At 31.7% G+C, this 24,234-nt stretch overlaps 1 protein-coding gene across 1 annotated transcript; it reads left to right on the top strand.

The window, feature by feature from the left end:
* Positions 1-2,170: 2,170 nt before the first annotated feature.
* On the top strand, positions 2,171-20,666 carry LOC115884114 (juvenile hormone epoxide hydrolase 2-like). The gene is made up of 5 exons (XM_030902603.1): positions 2,171-2,517; positions 7,937-8,417; positions 13,193-13,447; positions 16,683-16,926; positions 20,284-20,666. The coding sequence occupies exons 1-5, from the start codon at positions 2,335-2,337 to the stop codon at positions 20,483-20,485; spliced, it is 1,365 nt and encodes a 454-aa protein (XP_030758463.1). The 5' UTR covers positions 2,171-2,334; the 3' UTR covers positions 20,486-20,666.
* Positions 20,667-24,234: the final 3,568 nt, after the last annotated feature.

Genomic DNA, 24,234 nt, shown 5'->3' on the forward strand with positions numbered 1-24,234 from the left:
GTACAAATACAAATTACTTATGTATAAATACAAATTTGTAATATTCCACAGGAATAAATAAAACAACATAGGTAAATAAAACAAACTATTTTATTAATAATAACACCTACCAAATTTTATACCTTAAAGGTTGATTAATTAACTTTAATCTTAATTTTTTTAAACCAGTACCTTTTGACATTATTGTTCTGCAGTACTAAAATCCATTATTTACCTATCGTGTGATGTCGATATTTTACAGCTACTCCAGTTTTTAGTATGTGTTTTATTTGATCCTTCTACCATATACGAGATGCACTTATCTACGACGAAATGGTATACAAACTTTATCGATGGCAACTTCATTGGTGTATAAGACTTTCTGCCTGGGCAGCGAATATTAACCATAAACTGTGCTCTGGGTCTACAGTTAATTTTCACTCGATTTTTCCTCCACTTGACTTCAAAAGACACAAAACATACGTAATAACACGAATCAAAATGCATCATCTTCCAAAAGGCAGGGTATTTAACAAAAGTTGACACAAAATTATAACCTATAATTTGGCAAGAATTTGACAAGCGTCAAAAATGACAAAAATCTAAAGGTGAGTTCATACGCATCGGCGTCCGTTTGTCGTTCATCGTTCCATCAAACCAATAAAATTGAAATACGATCTGTCATTTTTTAAATAAACCAATAAAACTGGTTAAAAACAACAAGACACGACGCATGACGGATCTATATTTAAACCCATCCATAGATAACTTAAAAATTATTAGAAACTTTTTTTAGTAAAATAAATAGATTGGTATGGGACGTCATCTGCTTTTCTTCTGTCATCGTCTGTCGAAATCTTACCTGAGAAAAAAAACAGAGTATAGATAAAATCAGGAGCATTTAGCACCTATTAATTGGTGAATGCACACTGCTAATCACTAATAGAATCATATCAATTCTTTCTGATGTAGGATAAGTTTGCATTTTCGGCAAATTTCTGAGAATTTTTTTTTAACTGACACAAAATGATAACTAGTTGTTAAAGTTGGACTAAGATAGTTATGCTGAAGTAACGTCAGACATATCACAGCCACCTAGATTTTATCAAATAATAAAGATCTACTGAGATCAAATCATGTAAATTAAAATATCTAAGAAAATCTTTGTTTGAGAGATAGGCAGCCTTAATAGTATTTTGAAGAGACATGAATTCTCCATTGAATATTGGAATAATATACTGGGTGTTTTATTTAAAATAAAAGAGTAACATGCTTTTAAAGGTAAATGTTCATATTTTTTTTTTCATGTCAATGTTCAATATTAATTTTGTCTCACCCTGTATAACTTTTTGGATCAAGTTTTAATTTGATATAAAGTTTAATAGTTATAAATTTACGTACATTTTTTTGTAATTTAAAAATTGTTACATTTTAGTCATATACTTCTCTAATAAAACTCAACTTTATTTTTCTCCGAAAATCAACTAATATATAGGGTGTTCCATTACAAAAAACACAACTTTGATATGTAACTTTTTTGGGAACACCCTGTAGAACTCTCTATATTTTTAAAAGGTGCTCTGAATTAACCTACATATGGTCACAAAATTTCATTTCAATACAAAGGGTCGTTCTCCTTGGAGCCTCAGCGGCGTATGAGAGGCGTCACCCTGTATTTTGATCTAATGGGCCGATTTTGATAATTTTTTAAGCAATTTGTAGCTAAATTATTTGACCTTTGTCAGTATCTCTTTCTAAATTAATCATGAAAGTTTTCATCTGTCAATTATACGAGGGCAAACAAAATGATGATATTTTGGTAAAAGTTTAAAACATCCTGTGGAACATGTTAACAAGGCAAGGATTTTAGAAATCATTTTATCATCTACGTACGTCTTTTCTCGATAGTTCGTTTTTGGAATCAATGCAATAACTTTTTGAAAAGAAAAACCTTGAGGTATCTCGACCCTAAAACATTCAGCTTTATATCAAATATAAATCACACACTAATTTTAACAAACTGTTTGTGAAACCCTGTACCATCAGGGTATTCATTATTCTGAAGAGACCAATATTTTCTTGCTACATCGAATGTTACATGAAAAAACGTTACGCAAAAAACATCTGCTTACGTGAATTGGTTTCTAAAGCTGTAGAATGTTGATTTTTTTCACTTGATACCTACCGCAAAAAGAAACCACAGGTTGCTTTACTTTTACCAAATTAACCCGATACGCCAATGAAGTAGTTTTACTTATAATTTGTTTTAAATGTGCATGTAGTGATAAGTGCTATCATATCTTTGATGTAGAACAATAATTAGTGTTGTTGCATTCTTTTCTAGTTTATTGCATAATGTTCAGTGCCAAAGGTTCCTCACTATCGATACTGATATTAAGTTTAGCTTCGTACATTACTGTCAATCATTTATTCGCGCCTAGGGTACATAAAATAAATGAAAATGTTTGGTGGGGGGTGGGTCCAGAACAGAATAACGATACGGAAATTAGGGAGTTTAATATTAACGTGCCAGAAGAGGTAAGTCAATTATTATAAGGTTCTATACATACAGGGTGATGTAAAAAAAAGAAATTTATTATTGTTTATTTACAAAAAAAATTGCGTGTGCACTATGTGCGCATATTTGAAGTGAAACTTCTTACTAACTGCCTTGTATATATACCGGGTGTGTCTCAAAAGTGGCTCACCCCTATAACTTTTTTATTTTTTGAGATAAAAAATCGAGATTTGGTATATAATAATATATGACATAAATTAGGATTGATTGACGTATTCAGTTGTTTTCTGAGACTTCCTGTTTCACCGGAAATGACTACAACTTTTGATTTTTAAATGGCACCCTCGGTATTTTATTACTTTATTCGATAGAAAATGAGACTCTGAATAGAATGACATATCATATGTCAACATTTGACATTTTCGAAATGGATTATTTGAAATTGCAACATGCTATTCATAACGACAATTTGACTCGAAATACCAAGTGTGTGGTACCAAATTATTCGTCAAAAAATGCTTTTTCTAAATATGGTAATGAGCCACCCTCGTTCCATTTGAAAAAAATTAGATATGACTAAAAATACGATTTGAGCAACTTTTAACCGGCCAGGACAAGGCACTACATATTAGACGATCAAATCTATTTTTCCAAGGCTCCTTGATTAAAAATTAGTGTTTTTAACACAGTCATGGTACTCTAGATTGAAATTTGAAATTCAAATTTGCTTTAAGCAAAAATGTCAAAAGTTGACATATGATATGTCATCCTATTTAGAATGTCATTTTCTATCGAATAAAGCAAAAAAATACCGAGGGTGCCATTTAAAAATCAAAAGTTGTAGTCATTTCCGATGAAACAGGAAGTGACAGAAAACAACTGAATAGGTCAATCAATCCTAATTTATATCATATACTAACATACCAAAAGCCATTTTTTTATCTGAAAAAATAAAAAAGCTATAGGGGTGAGCCACTTTTGAGACGCACCCGGTATAAACAAGGCCAATAGCTATTAAATTGAAGGATTTGAAGGATATATATTTTTTTATGAATAAGATTACAGTTGGGGGTTGGAACCTTTACTGTTACACAGCAAAATAAAACACTAAATCACCACAACACATCAAAACACTTTTTCATTCACATACAGGGTGGCAATTTGAAAACGAACAGTATTTAATATTACCTCTACCGATGATAGGATGAAAATTTGGCGAAATACGACAATTTACATATCAAGGGGGACACTTTTTGGGGCATTTGTTGTCGTGTTACTTTCAACCCTTTGACCCCCAGGGCACCTATCTCTAAACTTTTACATGGCAATCCCTATTTCTTTTACAAAATGCAGTTTATGTAGAATTCTACAAGAAACTCAAAAATGCTAACACAATTTTTAATAAAAGTGCGTCGGAAAAATAGATTTAACCGTCTAATACTCTTTGTTGTCTTGTCGTGACCGGTTGTTGACCAAATTGTATTTTTAATCATAACTAATTTTTTTTCAAATGGAACGAGGGTGGCTCATTATAGTGTATTTGGAATACGAATAATTTGGTACCTTAGATTAAGAATAAAAATTTGGTACCACACGCTTGGTATTTCAAGTAAAATTGTTGTTACATTTATGGTCATGGTACCCTAAATTGAAATTTAAAATGCTATTTTTTTAATTTAAAATGTCGACTATGATATGCCATTCTATTGTCATTCATCAGAATGTCATTTTCAATCATAGGAAGTAAAAAAATAACGAGTGTCATTTAAAAATCAAAAGTTTTAGTCACTTCCGGTGAAATAGGAAATAACCCAAAACAATTGAATGCGTCAATTAGTCCCAATTTATGTCATATAGTAACATACCAAATCTAGTTTTTTTTTTATCTGAAAAACAAAAAAGTTATAAAGGTGAGTCACTTTTGAGACACAACCAGTTAATATCTATAAGTCGCTGATATAAAGTTTTATCAATTTACAAATAAGCTATACTAAGCATGCGTGACGCGAGCAGACAATTGCGGAAGTTGGCGGAGTAATAAACCTAATTTTTTTAAAAGTTAATTTTCTTTATAATTTCTTCCTTCATTTTTTTCGATATTTTAATAATCATTCTACTATTCGGGAAGCAGACAAATCCAACAAATTAGAGATCATTAAAAACCGTTCTCATATTTTGTATCCAAAAATGCGTTATAGTTCTATGTCCACAGAATATTTGGACACCGTATATAGTCCCTATAGGCTATACCATGCTATACAGGGTGGCGCCTCTCATACGCCGCGGAAGTTCCAAGGAGAACGGTAGTTTATATCGAAATGAAATTTAGGCAGCATATGTAGGTTAACTGAGAGAATTTTACAAAAATATATATTATACAGTGTGTCCCAAAAAAAGTTACACATCAAAGTTGTGTTTTTTCTAATGGAACACCCTATATATTAATTGATTTTCGGATTCTAGGGAAAAAATAAAGGTGAGTTTTATTAAAGAAGCATATACCCACAGATAACTATGTGTTATCTGTGATATACCTTAAATCTAAGGTTTTTGATATATTTCATATTTTGTGAAAATAAAGAGTAAATTTTAAATTTCGATAATAGCTACCTAAATTTTAGTTGGCCTTGTATAGCCTGAGATTTAATTACAGTAACCATTGTATGTTAAACCAAATTGAAATTTGACCCGAAAAGTTATACAGGGTGTGACAAAACTAATATGGAACATTAGTCACTTTTAAAAGCAAATTACTCCTTTATTTTAAACGGAACACCCAGTATATTTTTCCGGTATTCAATGGGGAATTTATATATCTTCAAAATATTATTAAGGTTGCCTACCCCTCAGACAAATATTTTCCCAGATATTTTAATTTTTATGATTTTGCGTCAGTAAATCTTTATTATTTGAAAAAATCTAGGTGGCTGCGTGATATACCTTTTGTTAATTTAAACAAAAATGAAAGATTGTAGAGTAAAATACTCAAGGGTAATAAAAAGATATCCGTTTAAAACATATTTTAATTATTACAGAATTAAAACTACATGTAAACCTATAATTATGCGACAAAAATTAGCTAGATGAAATCAAATGCTCAATATGCTTCCTTTCCTGTTAACTGCAGAAAATGATTGTCTTTTCAAAAGGATCTTTTCATTTTAAAGGGCATATGTGGAGTTCTACCTCGAAAAGCAGCTCCAATCATTTCTCTCATATTGTCGACAATAGTTGGTCGAGTTTTATAAACACTGTCTTTAACATATCCCCATAAAAAACAGACTAAATAAAATCAGGGGCATTTAAGTATTCTATTAATTAATTGTTGGTGAATGCAGTGTGCATTCACCAACTAATAGAATCATATCAATTCTTTCTGATATAGGACAAGTTTGCATTTTCGGAAATTTTTGAGAATTTTTTTTTGTTTTAACTGACACAAAATGATAACTAGTTGTTAAAGTTGGACTAATTTGACAGCTATGTTGAAGTAACGTCAGACATAATCACCAGTCACTTAGATTTTATTAAATAATAAAGATCTACTCAGATCAAATCATGTAAATGAAAATATCTAGGAAAATCTTTGTTTGAGGGGTAGGCAACCTTAATAGTATTTTGAAGAGACATGAATTCTCCATTGAATATCGGAATAATATACTGGGTGTTCCATTTAAAAGTTAATTTAACGATATATAAGACTATACGGAGTAAATTCTAATTTAGGTAGCTTTTATGGTAATTTAAAACTTGTTCTTTATTTCTAGAAAATGTTAAAAATATCAAAAACCTTACATTTTAGTCATATACTTCTCTTATAAAACTCACCTTTATTTTTCTCCTAGAATCCAAAAATCCATTAATATATGGGGTGTTCCATTTCAAAAAAAAACTTTTTTTGGGGACATCCTGTAGAAGTCTCTATATTTTTAAAAATTGCTCTGAATTAACTTACATATGCTCACAAAATTTCATTTCAATACAAACTGTCGTTCTCCTTGGAGCCTCCGCGGCCTATGAGGGACGCCACCCTGTACAATAGGTAAGACCATTTGAAAACCCTGTTTTTCCGTTTCAATAATTAACTCAATTTCTCATTAAAAAAAAACTTTCACTGTTATTTAACACATAAAGACTTGACTAATTTAAAACCTGTAGTTTAAAATATAAGATTAAAATTTTGTAATTAATTATGTAAAAATATCTATCATTAAAATTTAAAAAAATAGTGCTCGTTTTTGAAACTATAAAAAATATTTTATAAAAGATAAATTTAAATTTACAAACTAGAATGGTAATGACAACGAAAATTATTTTATAAATATACAGGGTGACTCAAATTTTCTCATTCCATAAATATTACAAAATAATCCATACAGCGGATGTGCACTTATTTACCTGTATATGCTATAATCAAAATATGATTCCAGCAAATCAAATTTAGGTTAGTTAGTGCAAACTCTTTTTAAAAAAAGTCGATAATCTAAATTTGATTTTAAATCTACAGGGCTATCTAAACCAAATAGTATAAGAAAACGCCAAATAGAAAAAAATAATGCAAAAAACAATGTTTTAGAAAATCAAGCACTGTTTAATTCTTTCTCATTTAAAGTAGCTGATGTCAGAACTTTGGTAAAAGCACAGATACCATAGAATATTATCTATGGTTAAAGTATGTAAATAATAGATACTAAAATAAGATTAGAATATTGCAAGCAGTAATTATACAGGGTGTTGCCTATATAATCTAAAAAAGTGCGTGATTCCTCATATGTTTTTAAGACAAAAAGTTTAAACATGAGGTATAAAGTACTTCCATTTGGATCTACAGGGTGCTAAAAATTTAGAAAAATAGATTAATTTCTTGTTTAAAATATGTATATCACTGATTTAAAAAAAACATATACCGGGTGCGTCTCAAAAGCGGCTCACCTCTATAACTTTTTTATTTTTTTAGACATAAATTAGGATTGACTAACGTATTCAATTATTGTTTTCGCTCACTTCCTGTTTCACTGGATATGACTACAACTTTTGAGTTTTAAATGACACTATCGGTATTTTGTTACTTTATTCGATAGAAAATAACACTATGAATAGAATGACATACGTCAGATTTTAACATTTTTGAATATGGTTTATTTTAAATTGCAATATGCGATTCATAACGATAATATGACTCCAAATACCAAGTGTGTGGTACTAAATTATTCGTAAAAAATGCCAATATGCTCCAAATATGCTAATGAGCCACCCATTTGAAAAAATGAAATATGATTAAAACAACGATTTGGGCAAATCTCAACCGGCCAGGACACTAACAAGATTTAGACGATGACATCTATTTTTTTTTTCAAGGCTCTTTGATTAAAAATGAGTATTTTTAATAATGCTTTTACACTACTTAGGAAACACCCTGTATATTCCATTTTATTTCAGGTAATCACGGACTTGAAATGGCGGCTAAAACACCATCGACCTTTTCGTCCTTCGATAGGCACGGCGAATCAGTACGGCACCAACTCGATATTCCTAGACGAATTTATCGACCACTGGGAAAATCACTACAACTGGACAGAAAGAGAAATCTTTCTGAATAAATATCCGCAGTTTAAAACGCGAATTCAAGGCCTAGACATACATTTCATTCACATTAAGCCCGATACGGACGAAAATAAGAAAGTGTTACCGATGCTGATGGTACACGGCTGGCCTGGGTCGGTCAGAGAATTCTACGACGTCGTCGACATATTGACCAATAACATCAATAGGAATTATACTTTGGAACTGGTCATTCCTAGTCTGCCTGGATTTGGATTTTCTGAAGCTACAACTAAGCCGGGGTTGAGTCTGGCTCACACGGCTGTGTTGTTTAAAAAGTTAATGAACAGATTGGGTCATGAAAAATTCTATCTTCAAGGTAATCTATACTAATACTGTGCTAATACATATATAAAATTCTCAAGTGACTGACATACTGATTAATCACGATCCTGCTCAAACCACTCAACGTACGAAGCTCAATTTTTGCATACAGGTTGATTCTAGGGTGTAGAGGTTCGATAAGAAAGGGATTTTTCGAAATTCCAGTTCCAAGAGGGTGAAACCACCCCTCAAATATTACAATATTTTTTATTTAAAAAACGGTCAAGTTTCCGAGCAAACGCTTAAACACGTATATTTTATTTTGTTTTTTACATATTTTAAGATTTTTATAAATGTATACAGGGTGTTTCGAAAAATCTGATCATTGATTAATCACGATCCTGCTTAAAGCGCTTGACGTAAAAAGCTGATTTTTGCAAAACAGATTGACTTTAGGGTGTAGAGATTCGATAAGAAGGGATTTTTCGAAACTCGAATTCTAAGGGGGTGAAACTATCCCTCAAATATTAAAATATTTTTATTTACAAACCGGTGAGTTTTTCGGAAAAACCTCTTAAACACGTATATTTTAGTTTGTTGTTTTACATATTTTAAAAATTTTTATATATTTATACAGGGTGTTTCATAAAATATGACCATTGAGTAATCACCGAGGTAATCACGATTTTGCTTAAACTGCTTGACGTTTAAAGCTGATTTTTGGCCAACGGATTGACTGTGGGGTTCGATAAGGAGGGGTTTCTCGAATCTCAAATTCCAAGAGGGTGAAAATGCTCCTCAAATATTACAATATTTGTTATTTAAAAAACGGTTAGTCTTTCGGGAAAACGCTTGGACAAGCATAATTTATTTGGTTTTTTTACATATTTTGATATTTTTTAAAAAATCATACCGGGTGTTCCTAAAAGTTGGGTAATTTCTTAACCACGATTCTGCTTAAACTGCTTGACGTAAAAAGCTTATTTTTGGCAAACGGATTTTTGGAAAGTCAAATTCCAACGAGATGAAACTACCCCTTAAATATTACCAAGTTATATAATAATATCGCCAAATTGTTTTTTCTCATGCTGACATAAATGTGAGAAAATTTTATCCAGTTTGTATGTTAATGGAAATTCTTGCTTTGCTTCTCTTGATTTTATCATCACCATTACAAATGATTAATTCAACGCGAACGAAGTCGCTGGTACACGCTATTTTACTTATATACAAACAATTGAGACTAATATACAAATCAATGAATTTCAATAAAAATTAAATTACTATTTTAAATATGAAAAAAATAAACATTCTAATGATTCCAAATGAGTATTATTACATACTTATTAGGGAAGTGTTTCATTACTGTCAAAAGATTAACTAAATCTGCAAACAGTAATGCAAGTTCCGAAGTTTGAATACTATTTAATTATATAGGGTGATGACAATTCCGATGTTCAACATTGGCATCTCAGAAACTACGAGAGATACGAATTCGGTTAAATGGGACAAAAGTTGCCTAATTAGATGTCACCTATGAAGAAAACCCCGGTATCTTGATTAGTTTCGGATTTATGTCAAAAAAATGAAAAGAATACGTTTATTTTAAATGGCAATATCTTTAGAACTATTGTATCTATTGCAACGTAAGTTGGTAGTTTTATATTTTTGACCTTGGCCAATTAAATGCCGTTTACAGAAAATCTCTAAGCCTTCTGGATTTTGCACAACAGTCAAGTTTTTGTTTTCTTATATTATACTATATTATTTTTATACTATTAGATAGAGCAAAAAATAATCTATACGGTGGTATCTAATTTTTATTCATTATTATGTAAATTCACTAAAAAAATATATTTTTTTAAAAATTCGCTCAAAAGATCAAGTCTGTCTTGGAAATCCAATTGACACTTTATATTACAACAAGTTAATTTTTGTTTACTCTATTAAGTGTCAAATCTGGACACAAAAATTTATAGTAGATAGTGTAAAGTGTATTAACACTCAACAATATGTTCACAAGTGAGGAAACACGAGATATATATGATGTTTACTTAAAAATAATAGAAATTCTACTTTAATTTTAAATGATCTAAATTCTATAATAGAAATTAACTTTAAATTTAAATGTGTACATAATTTACAGTTTTTTTACATGCTGGTGATCACGAGAGAAGATTACAATTTTGCAAATGGTTTCGGAAAAGTGTTCAAGAGAGCCCTTTTTTTTCTACAAAAATATTATGGACTGATGAATCTTTATTTACAAATTCTGGTACATTTAACAAAAAAAACACATTATTATGCAAAAGAAATTTCTCATTTAATTAGAGAAACCAGACCACAAATAAGATATTCTTTGAACGTCTGGGCTGGCATTATTGACAATAAAATTTTAGGCTCTGTATTGACCTGTATTGAACTCTACTACACAACTTTTATGCATCCAGGTTTGACACTTTTCCAAGGCAGACTTGATCTTCGGCGAATTTAAAAAAAATCTATTTTTTTGGTGAAATTACATAATAATGAATAAAAATTAGATACCACCGTATAAACTTTTTTTCGCTCTATCTAACAGTATAAAAATTCAAAATGGCGGCCATAAAAAACAAAAAATTTCAGTCAAATAACTATCTATTCAAAATACTGGTTGCGTCTCAAAAGTGGCTCAGCCCTATAACTTTTTGATTTTTCAAATAAAAAAAAAAACGAGATTTGGTATGTTAGTATATGACGTATTGACCACAAACAATTGAATACGTCAATCAATCCTAATTTATGTCATATACGAACATACCAATTAAGTTATAGAGGTGAGTCACTTTTGGGACGGACCCGGTATAGTCGTTAGGGGTTTACAAGGAAGATAATTTGTGATTTTTAATGACTTAATTTTCTGCTGCAAACAATGTATTTATCAATAAGTCAATGCTCTAATAATTAATAAATAAGTGCTCTTATAGAACAGAATAATAACAGAGCCATATTTAAAAGAATTATATATTTATGTTATTCATGACATTGTCACAGCCACAATAAATAAAAAATCATGGAAAGAAGTCTAATACCAAAGTATATTTTAGTGAGTAAACCAATGCTTTAGAGACGAAATCAATGCCATGAGACTCAAACATGTCATTTTTAACGGTTTTGTTTGACGTTTTACTTTTTGAATTTAAAATAATTTGAATTTGATTTGATTTTTTCGAACTTTTTGGGGTTTTCTGACAGTTCTTATTTGCAAAATATTCATGATACAAATCGGTAAAATTGCAAATTCTTAAAACTTACTATAACACCACATATGCAGATTTTGGCCTCCCAAAAGGTTTCTCAGTTCATTCAAAACCTCGAAACTAGTGGAATAAATTAGTGGTTTTAATTAGCTTAGAAGTTTGTTCCTCAAATTTCAATGTAAGCATTCGGAACGTCATAATTAGTGATAGTAATTTTCAATTAGTAGAATAAAGGTTCATTCAGAACCTCTTAATTCGTGGAATAAATTAGTGGTTTCAAGTAGCGTAAAAGTTTGTTCCTTTAATTTCAATGCATTCAGAACGTCATAATTAGTGGTAGACATTTTCATTTAGTAGAAAAAGTTATCAAACTTTTAACTTTTCCACTAATTATAATACTTCAAAATCTGCGAGAAATGTCATTTGATTATCTTTCATCAAGAGAAAAAATGGTTAGAAATCAAAAGTTGATTATTTTATAAGCTAAATATTTGGAAAAAATGTCTACACCTCTGTGGCGGATTCATCTCTCCAAAAAATCCTATGGGTATTTTGTCACTGGAAGAAAAACTACAAAATAAAATAGTTATTTTTTTATTTAAATATTAGGCTTTCTCTATGGGTACATCTGACTAAAAATGCAAACTGTTGCTAGAATATTCTATTAATTTTAATTGTTTTTTTAAACATTGTGAATGATAGTAAACTAAAGCTTCATTCAGAACATCGCAATTAGTGGAATAAATTAATGGTTTCGATTAGCGTAGAAGTTTGTTCATTTACTTTCAATAAAAACTTTCAGAACATCAAAATTAGTGGTGGACATTTTCAATTAGTAGAAAAAGTTATCAAACTTTTCCACTAATTATACCTCAATAATTGCGAGAAATGTCATTTTGGCCTTTGATTATTCTCCGTCAAGAGAAATTGTGGTTAAATCAAAAGTTGATTGTTTATAATAATAATAATAGCTCCCGTATATAGCGTTTAACGCCTTAGGAGTAGGCAAGGTACAGCTTGCCATGCTAGAGCCGTTCGGTATACAAGGAAGGTAATGTAGGTAGCTTTACGCTTCAACCGCCTATTATTACATCAGGATTGTGAATCCCAAAGGAAGTTATCAAAATTGCTGCTATGCAAGACCCTCAGAGAATCACTGAGATCCTGAACAAGTGTCTTATCAACAGACAGTTTCCAAATTCGTGGAAAATTGCCAAACTTGTTCTAGCAGAAAAACCCAATAAAGATGGAAGTCAAGACAAAAAATATCGTCCAATATGTTTAATTAATGCAAGCGCCAAACTGTTAGAATGTCTTCTGAGGGATAGACTGATTTTCAAATAGAATATTGTAGACTATAATGGTCTACTGGCACCGGCCGGCAGCCTGAAGGTCTTCACTATACATTGCAGTCATTGCTACCTTGTGGAAATTCTCAATGCTTGAACTGCATAGTCCAAACCTTGAGGAAAAATTGCATGTGTGTGGATACCATTACAAAACATTTTATCAGTTATTTGTAAATGTAAAATTTGTTTTGTCTGCTCATTTTGCATATAATTCCTGATAAATAAATATAATTTTATTTCAGGTGGCGATTTGGGAGGAATAACGCTTCAAATTCTCAGTGCGCTTTATCCGGAGTCGGTGCTAGGATATCACACCAATTTCCCCGTAGTATACACTTTGAAAAGTTATATTAAACCGATTTTAGGAGTGTTATACCCATCCTGGATTGTAAAGCCCGAACACTACGAGAGGGTTTACCCTCTTAAAGATCGTGGTTTGTTTATATTCCGTGAAAGTGGATATTTTCATTTGCAAAGTACAAAACCAGATTCACTAGGTATGTAATTAGTTGTAATTGAAGGGTCCAGAGGAATAAGCTAACTTGATAAGCGCCAATTTCCTAATTTTAGGATTTTACAATATTATAGTAAGTCTAATTGGTTCCTACAAAATGTATAAACTCTGCAGGGCAATAAGTTGCTAAATTCTATGATATATGCCTAGAAAAAAATATAGAATACACGGAAAGAACCTGATAACCACCAGCCGTCCAGTGCTCTCCTGTAAAATTAGCAAAATGGCGCTTGTCATGTGTTTCCCCCGGACCCTTCAATTGTTCTAATAAATTATAACAATAGGATAGATAAAACTTTCTTATATGTTCTTTATAAATAAGTTACTAGTTTCAAAATATACCGTATGATAGAAAAAAAAAACGGCGTTTAGTTGGCTGGGAAATGACGATCAATGACATTTCTCATATAAATTTACATATAAAATGATCTTCATTTCATAGCCATCGCTGACGCCGTTTTTTTCTATCATACGGTATTATATACCATACAATCGAAAAAAACGGCGTCAAAAACGGGTAGGGAATGAAAATCAGTGATAATTTTGGCAAGGTCAAGATCTAGACATTATTTACTTCGAGAAAACAATTTTTGGAAAGAGATTTATGTATCGGGAAATGGGGTTCTATTGTTTTTTAATTTTTCTATAATTAGTGTTAATCTTGGAAAAGTTTTATGTCAGAATTTTTAGTAAATAGCGTCTAGCGATTGACCTCGCCAGAATTATTATCGATTGTCATTCCCCAGCCTTTTTTGACTGTATTTCTTTCGATCATACGGTATAAACACATAACATTTTATAGAAACTGTTCATTAAAAGTATTTTTAATTTGTACATACAATTTAAAATTTCATTTAGACATAAAACCGAATAATTTACATTAAGGATACTTCCAGGTGTGCATTCGATTTAAAGATACTCCCCTAAATTTCAGGTTATATAGGAAGTGGCTGCCATTTGTCTATTTTAAATAAGATATATGTATATTTTGTGCGTTTTGGATCCTACATAAATGTCTAAACTTATTTTGTGTCTGATGTTCTTTAGAGTCCATTTCACTAGTCCGAAAAAGTAGCAAAAGCGTTCGGCATTTAACTTTTTATGTAAAACTGACTAGATAGTTTTACACAAATGAAGAAGGAAATTAAAGATAAAAGATTATACTATATCCGCATTGTAGCACACCTTTAGACAACTTCTTCATTTTTAAGATTTTGATGGTCAAACATCAACAAAATATTCCTTAGGTTTGGACTAAATTTTCTCGAAAATAAAGACATGATCCAAGATTCTGTTATAATACGAAAATAGATTGAAGTTTTGTAATAATTACACTAATATATAATTTATATGGTTTTGTAACAAATTTGCTATTTTATGGCAAATGCTGAGGCTCTGCAAACCTTAATCAGGCCTTAATCAAAGCACGTGTATTTGGAATTTTGGGCGTGGCCAAAGAATATTATAATTTAAGGTATTAAGATATTCTTTGGCGTGGCTTAACACGACAGGATCGGGCTAAACCTTAGGCAGATTTCTGAAATATAATATACAGGGTGGTCCGAAATGTACTCCGGAAACTTGGGCAGCATATTCTGCAGATAAAAATAAGTAAAAAAGTTCGTATAAATGTATGTCCTAAAATGCTTAGTTTCGGAGATACAGGGTGTAGAAGTTTCATTTTTATTTTGATTTTTTCCAAATAATTTATGAAGTAACGTCAATATTTGGATGAAAATTGAGGTCTGGGGGTTTTGTGACACGATAAATTTGATTTTGATGTCAAAATGACTCCTATTTGTAGAGGGCGCCACCTACATGTGTTTTAACTGTTTTGAAGAGTAATAACTTTTTGTTCGTACGTGTATAAAACTACTGACTATAAAAAATATACATTTCCATAACTTTCTACGTAAAAAATGTCTCTTGGTAAAAATCGCTACGAGCAACCTTTCTCAAGATATTTAAAATGGAAATAGTTAATATATGTCATTATTGACAAAAAATAAGCACACGGTGAGTATAGTTATTTCATTGTAATAATAAATTTTTATTTTTTTCTTAATTAATCATAAATTTTTCTGCAAAAAAAATGATGATTAAACAGTTTCTGTTAAACTTTTGGCACAAAAAGTTTCAAATTTATGATTTCGGTCTAATAACTATTTAGTCAATATATTTAATTTATGTCAATGATGACAGATATTGATAATTTTGATTCCAAATATCTCAAGAACCATTACTCGTAGCAATTTTTACCAAAAGACCTTTTTTATGTAAAAAAAGTCGTAAATGTATATTTTTTTACTCAGTAGTTTTATACAGGTATGGACGAAAAGTTATTACTCTTCAAACCAGTTATAAAATATGTAGGTGGCGCCCTCTACAAGTAGGAGTCATAATGACATGAAAATCAAATTTCTCATATCAAAAAACTCCTAGACACCAATTTTATCCAAATATTGACGTTACTTCATAAAGTATTTGGAAAAAATCGAAATAAAAATGAAACTTCTACACCCGGTATCTCCGAAACTAAGCATTTTAGGACATACATTTATAAGAAGTTTTTTACTTATTTTAATCTGAGGAATATGCTGCCGAAGCTTCCGGAATACAGTTCGGTCCACCCTGTATATTTCTTTCGGCCACATACCCGCTTTTACCCGACCCCTGAGAGCGACTCGAAAGTACAGCGTAACAGACTCTTAAGGGCTCAAACGCCACTTTATTCTTCAGTTTTTAGTTTTCTACAACGAATCAATCGCTCGGTCGGCTTACGTAAAAAATTGCTAGTTATCAAAATTATTGCCTATTAAATTATCTAACAAAAAGGTGTATATAAGAGCATGATTTGAATAATCCAGTGATGTGCAGTGAGGGCTCAAAATTCTCTAAACTTATTTACGTTGCTCAAATTCATGATTTCTAATGACATATAATGTACATACTTACATTTATTTTTAAGACAATAAAATATTAAAGCATTGTAAAATATTTATACAAGTAATTAATAGCTTTTTTCCAGTGGCGTGCAACAGGTACTTAAAAAATTAATGCATACCATGTTTCACCATATCAAAACAAGTTAATTGCCCTGGAGTAATAGTAATCCATTCAGATTTTTATTTAAATAATATTCTAAAATATTTTTAATGAACGTTGTATGAAAAAACATGTATATAATAATGACAAATAAAAAAAAACATTATTTATAGGAGTTGCAATGGATAACTCACCCGAAGGTATGGCGGCGTATTTCCTAGAGAAATTTATCACAGGTTCCAATTTCACCTACATAAACAAATTTAGTTCTAAAGATCTAAAAGAGAAATTTAGTTTTACTGGTCTCATCGATAATCTTATGCTCTATTGGGTCACTCAAACAGCCTCATCATCTTTTAGAATGTACTTCGAATCATTTGAGGATGGCTTTTGGACTGACAGTATAGCTTTAATGAGGTAGGTACAGTATAATAAAACGAACACAATAGCTCACTAAACAAGTTACTATAAGTACTACATATTTTAATGATAATAAAGTGTCGACATATTCACCAGGGTCGTGCATATGGGTGATCACTAGGATATTTAAAAAAAAACATGTTCGTCACTGACTTTTTTTTTATCTTGTTAGCAAAATTAGGTGACTGATTAACGCCGATTATAAGCTGTCTCTATTTTTGGGTCTCCTTGATGATAAATGCAATTTTATTAATTTGCCTTAATCCAAGTCTGATAGCAGTCTTTAAAAAAATCTGATGTCATTAACTGGCCAAAGTATTAAATAAGTTGTTAACTGACTTTTAGATTCTAAAAATATGAAAAAACTCCTTATAAACACAAGTGCGGAAATGTATAGCTTTAAAGTTACAGGACGTTAAAACTTTAAAAAGTAGGCTTTTTGTAATTAAACCTTCATTAAATTATTAAATAATTAATAATCTTAAATACCATTATTTATTTCATGAATTTGCTGTAGATAGCACTGAAGACACACAAACACACACACATATCTGTGTTGTATATTTTAATAATATTTAATAACAAAATATATTAAAAAAATTATTTATTAATTTTATTTTCATTTTAATTGTATTAATTGTGATTAATAAAATAGCGTTAATCTTATCAAGGAGATCGAAATTGACAAAATATCAAGATACAACTATTAATCGGCAATAAACAGCCTACACAGTTTTGTTAACAAGAAAAAAAAGTTAATTGCGCACATGTTTTTTTATAAACTTATTCCAGTGATATAACCCATGTGCACGTCCCTGAAAACAGGTCGACACTTATAGTTTCTTTTATCCCTAAAATATAGAATAATTTACTGGTTTCGTTTTACAATGAGTCAAAAAATGACTATTAGTTATTAAAATAAGTCAAATTAACGTATCCTAATTAATTTTGACAAGTAGTAAATAAATGGTAAAATAAAAACAATAATTCACCACAGTACACCAAAACAATTTACTTTTGCAATGGGCCCGCGTTTCGCTAAACCATGTTAGCATCATTATCAGCTGATGATGCTAACATGGAAAGCTTTATTTTATTAATCGTATTTGGTATATCCTTTCCGCCAAATGCATTTTCACTTTGTCAAATTCGCGAGATATCATCTTATATTTGACGAGCTGTACAGTATGTCCCCGGATTGTCTATTACAAGAGGAAAAACTTTTTTATTATTGACATTTTGAGAAAAATGCATTCTTCATAAACTTTTTTGCTTGTTGGTTAATCCCGTTTATACGTTTCCAAATTTCCATACCGTTTTAGAGAAAATTCAGAAAATCATGAAAATATGGTAGAATTTTTAAAAATCAGAAGTCCTAAAAATCAAAATGCGTTTCTATGGTTATATCATTTCGATTTCATTCATTGATAAATGGTTATTATTAAATTTGAATAACTTCATATACTTTGCTGTTGTTAAAGTGAAAAAATGGTTGTTTTAAAAATCAATAGGCGTTAGAATTTAGAATAAGTGGGAGGGGGGTTAATCTCTGCGACCTTAGAGATCTATTGTGTCCCCCTTTCTTGAGTTATAACTCATCATACAATCCCAGGACTTCCTACGGAGACCCGTGTCCTGCACAGTCGAGGAGCTACGACCCAGGCCGGGTAGACGAAACGGTAGCTTGTGTCGCCTGTTGGGTTTAGAGGCAGGAGGTAGGGTCCCGACCCTTGGAGGAGGTGGTAACTTGTATGCCACTTGCGGAGAATGGTCTCACGCAAGAGTCAGCCACCTCTCCTGTAGTTCTCTTGGGTTTGGCCCTTTGGAACTTGGAACTCATTGTTACTGTTCCCAGTGTTGCTAGGGGGTTTCCCCACAGCTTCACCGGTGATGTTTTTATTACTATTATTAATTATTACCAGATCTCATAGTGTTCCCATGAGTCGCTAGGGACAGTCGGTCCACTTTTACAAAGCCCCGCATGTAGAAGTAAGGGGTAAAATACAATGGGGTGCCCCCCGGTGCCCCAAGGTTGATGCTGTCCGTAGCTCCGCCCGGTATCGTTATATGTCTTGGTGCAATTCCCTGGCCACGACACTACAGTCAGGGACAAGACGATGAGTTAGATGCTTCTTAGACCAAGCCAAGTGCTAGGGGGGATTCCCCCAGCACCTGACCAGGAGCTTCCCCACCAACGACAAGGTCTTGCATCTCCTAGGGGAAGATCAATAGGCGTTTCTATGGTACTATAATTTAGATTTCATTCTTTGATAGATGCTTATTATATTAATTTTGATTAACGCCATACTTCTTGCTCTTGCTAAAATATCACTTTTTCCGATAACTACATCACCCTTACAGTAGCATTAAACTAAATAAATTTTGTACTTCTTTAACATTTTAAAACGGTAAAGAATATTACGTTAATTAAAATTATTTTAATAACAATCTTTCAAAGAATTAAGGTTGATTCTCACTATACCCTCCGTTTTCATTCCATATCCGTTCCGTATTTTTTATTGTATTGACGCTATACGTAGGCTTCCGTTCCGTATCAGTTCCATACTTTACAATTTATATAATTACGAAAGTTTTATTTTGAAAACGTGTATCTTTTGAAAAAGGTAATAGATTTAATTAAAAGGTGAAAGAATAAATAAATATCAGCAAAAATTTTAACAGAGCTGGTACAAATGTTATGTACGATTCCGATACGCTTCAGTCCGTCCGCACAAAAAAAATGTATGGAAGGAAAGGATATGGAACGGAAGAGAAACGGAACAGATAGTGTGCATTGTCCTATTCATTTACATAATATAATATTTTATGTAAGCGGAAGGGAAACGGAAGGGGGCTGATATGGATGGTATAGTGAGAATCAACCTTAAGAGAATTTATATTGCCATAGAAACGCGTTTTGATTTTTAGGACTTTTTTAATTTTAGGGAAAAATTTAACTAAAGGGAAATTAAAATAACTTTCGTTGCACATCGTACCAGCAAACTCCATAAGACGACGCATGGTGTCATTGATGACGTGCAACGGAAGTTGTTCCAATTTCCCTATATATTTTCATGTTTTTCTTAATTTTCTCTGAAACGGTATAGAAATTTGGAAAAATATAAACTAGATTAACGATTTTAAAACAAGCAAAAAATTTTATGAATAATGCATTTTTCTCAAAATGCCAATAATAAAAAAGTTTTTCCTTTTGTAAAGACAATCCGGGGCATACTGTATATCATTTTTTGTTTTTTTGACTTGAACATGGAACATGGAAGTATATGTTTCTGTAGAATTGTACTATCCTGTTATGTTGTCTGATTTATATCTATAATTTTTTATGTTTTTCAGTACTCCACTTAGTGTACGAACCGCTATATTTCGTAGCAAGTATGATCTCTACATGGCAGATGGAGTTCTCAATGAAATATTCACCAATAATATTCAGTTGAATGATTATGATGCCAGTCATTTTCCAGCTTTTGAAATTCCACAGACGTTCTCTGATGATCTGCTAAATGCCGTTGACAAATTTGAAGCTGAACAGATTTGATTGTTATTTTCATTTGAATTAGTTATTTTCATTTGAATTAATTAGAATAAGATAATAAAGTATATTGTTTTGTTTTATTTTTGTGTCACATTTAAATAAAGTTGCTTAGAAATGTCTGTTTATAACAGTGAAAAATAAAATCATTTGTTAGATTCAAGTAAAATAAATATTGCTTTCATAATTTCGAGACAGGTATTTATTTAAAAAAAAATGTGATTTATTTAAATGTTTTTAATGTATTTATTTTGTTTTATTAAAACGGTCATATAATAAATAACTAGTAACGAGTTGCTTTTTGCGCAAAAAAAAATTTGTATAGAATTTTGGTATTTTATTTTAGTTAAAAAATATAATTTCTTTATAATATAGCAACATAGGTAGTAGATTAAATTGACAAGAAAGAAAACCTAGAAAAAACCCAGGGTTTTCGAAATTTAAGGAAACATTTTTAGTAAAATAACTCTGTTATTTTGGACTTATTTGAAAAAGGGTAGAGAAAATATTTTTTTTTATCGAGATCTACCAGCCCTGTTATGTCTGCAATACTTCCTCACAGATGTAGAATGTAGAATGAGTGGCAGGGGAGGGTTCCCAACTAGCATTTATAGTGGCATTTACATAACTGCTACTATCAAAGCCACTAAAAAGTGGGCGGTGACCATCGGCGGTTACGTCGTGTATTCGTAGCTGCTAAGTAACTGCGACCAAAATGGGGAAAGATTTTGAGTAGCCGGGTAGTGTCTTGGGTAGTTTTTGCCACTAAAAGAGTTACTATGATGTGTTACTATAAAGTAGCCAACTGGTGAATGCGACTTATCCGTTACGAAGCTGCCTAGTCGCGGGTTCGTGACAGCCAAGTGTTAGCCACTGACATGTGAAACTTTCGTTAAACTGTTGAACTTTATTCGCAGCGACCTCTTCATGCAATTGCACATTTCATAAAAATAATGTCATGATGGAAAATAATTATGGAAGCCATTATTATTTTTTTGTTATTTGTTATTTACCGTGCGATTTTAAGGCCTTTTTTTAGGTAAATTTCAGAACGCAATCAACTTTACTGAATAAAATAGTGAGTTTATATAACAAAATTTTCGAGCGCCTCTCAAAATATTTCAATAGAAACTCATGTTTGTAATTAAAAAATAATAATAATTTGCTTGAAACCGGGGTCAAACTTTAAAATATTAGTCCACAGTCAGAAATAACAAAATAACTAAGGAAAAAAGCTTTAATCTGGGTATATTTAGCTTAAAAACGCATAATGTTTGAGCCATTTGGTTGTTCGTCTAAAAATTCATGAAAAAAATATGGCCGTTTAATCCGAAAAATACTTTATAGTTCCATATGCTTCCACAAAGTACCGGGAACAATAACATATTAGGCCAACCCTACCTGTTTGGACCTTTAAAATCTTCGGATTGATAAAGTGACAATTGTAGCCATCCAAAGGCGACTTTATAGAAACAATAACTTTTTTGGAACTACATGGTCAACGATTCTTTGGAACCATAAAGTGAGTTTTCCAAGAAAGTTCCCTGCGCCACCAAATTGCCGCTTAATTGGAGCGTTGCTACTCGTACATCGATCACGGTGGTGGCGACTATACATTGGTGCCACTATAACGTTCCGCCTTGTACTTTGAAGTTATTTTTTACTTATTGTGCATTTTATATTATTAGCGTTTCTATATTATTCAGAGCTACATGAGGTATAGTGTATTTTAACGCCCACTCTTTTAGCTCTTGTTTTATATTGTTGGTTCTCAAATTAGTTCTCCTCTGAGATTCAGTTTCAGATGAACTAACACTACACTCTTCTACAGAAACAGCTTCAAAAATGTCTCAGTCACTACCGAATTTATGATGTTCATCAGTAGGATTATAGAAAGATGTATTTTTTGTTTCTGATGTTGATGCATCGGCTCGCAGTGATTCCTTTTGTTTAATTCTTCGGTTGAAAGTACCTACCAGAATATCTAAATTTCTTTTTATTCACCTTTGGGATTTTACAAAATTTTAATAAATCTTAAAAGCAAGTAAAAGAAAATAATAAACAGAGCAGCACACGATGCAATCTGAGGCAACTACATTTATTAGGGTCTATTTACTTACGGTCACTATAAAGTAGCCGTTTTTGACCCCCGTGACTTTTTAGTGGCAATGGATGAGCGACGGCTACTTAATAGTGACCTAGGAAGGTAGCAGTAACAATTTTGCTACTTTCAATGCTACTATAAATTAGAAGTAACTAGGTGTCGTGCCTGCGACTACCCCGTAACTTAAATTGTTACTATAAAGTAACAAAAACTTAATGGAGGCATTATGGTAGCACTTGTTGGTAACCCCTAGTTTGAAAAGTTACTATAAAGTTTTAGGTCTTTTATGGTGTCATATTCGAAGATTCGGGTAGTTCCAGTCACTTCTTTAAATTATATATTTGCGACTTGCAATCGGGGTGTTTATTCTCCACTTTTATGGTAGGTAGGGACTAACCGGTCACTCTCGAAATATACTTCATAGTGACTATTCCTTATAGAGTAACATTTTAAGTGGCAGAGTGGGCCTAGGAACTATACTTTAGGGGCAGTGACATTTTAAAAAGGACTGGGAACTATATTTTGCTAGTTGGGTTAATCACTGCGATCTTAATTATTTAACATTAATTGAATAAATTTCAATTAATGTTAAATATTAGCCAAATTTAATATTTTTAGACGTTCTTCAAATTCCATATCGTTCCAAGAGTTTCTTTGGAGTTTTGTCAAGTATTTTTGTTCAATGTACATTTTATTTGCTTTTTTTTCATCTGTATAATAAAAAAGGACGATGGTTCAAGGTCAAAATTATTATAAATAATGTATAATAGAGAGATATCGCACGCTTCAGTTATTTTTATTGTTTTAACGATCTAGTCGAAAGTACATACCTATAAAGAACATGATATGTAATGTCTGTCCCACAAGAAGATGCATGACAGTAACAGCATTATCTGTCTTTATCTCACAGATAATTCGCATTTTCTGCCATTTTTTGAATGTATCTATCGAAATTTTTCTTGACTCGGCGGAAAGATTTTATATTATTAATTCAAACCTTAGTTTTAAGGTGACTTGCTTTTAAGGTGCGTCCACATTATTCGCGAGCGGTCCGAATAAAGGCATCAAACATGGAAAACATGCCAAGCAGTAGAAGCGAGATTAAAATGTTCGTTCATATCAAATTCCTTCTTTGACTCTTGGGTTCTGTGAGTTCTGTGGCGGTACATAAAACAAAACAACATACTAGCGCAAGCAACACAAACAGCACCACAAGCACGAGCGTGAGCAGTGTCACGAGCAATGTGAACCTTCCTTTAAAAAGTTGAAATGTTCTAAGTATTAAAGAAACTTAATATTTAGGACTGTTTAAGCGAAGCTTCTTTACCATCACTATACATTTTCAGTCAAAAAAGTTTCAATATAAATAGTTTCTCATAATGAAAAAATATACCTACTTAATGTCCCTGAACAGCTCGAAGACTATGGCCAGTGGTAGATAGCAAAAAGACAAAACAACTACTAGAGCACAAAAAGGACCTAGTACGCATAATTTTGTAGGTGTCGTCACTGGAAACTGTCCAATAGAGCTGTGCCACTGTCCAGCACTGGAATACCGACGCTTTAAAATTTTAGGGCAAGGAGGGACTAGAGGAAGCAGCAGAAGCCAACATCAGCGACATCGGGAACTTTGCAAAGAGCTGGAAGTGCT

Source organism: Sitophilus oryzae, unplaced genomic scaffold, assembly GCF_002938485.1.
Source record: "Sitophilus oryzae breed Bouriz unplaced genomic scaffold, Soryzae_2.0 scaffold_2014_pilon_pilon, whole genome shotgun sequence".
Taxonomy (NCBI): Eukaryota; Metazoa; Arthropoda; class Insecta; order Coleoptera; family Curculionidae; genus Sitophilus; species Sitophilus oryzae.

What these genes read in the sequence shown, in the direction of transcription:
- LOC115884114 (XM_030902603.1), top strand. Translation starts at nt 2,335, where the DNA reads ATGTTCAGTGCCAAAGGTTCCTCACTATCGATACTGATATTAAGTTTA. An exon ending in ATATTAACGTGCCAGAAGAG is followed by an intron (nt 2,518 to 7,936) that starts GTAAGTCAATTA and finishes ATTTTATTTCAG; the next exon opens with GTAATCACGGACTTGAAATG. An exon ending in GACAGTATAGCTTTAATGAG is followed by an intron (nt 16,927 to 20,283) that starts GTAGGTACAGTA and finishes TATGTTTTTCAG; the next exon opens with TACTCCACTTAGTGTACGAA.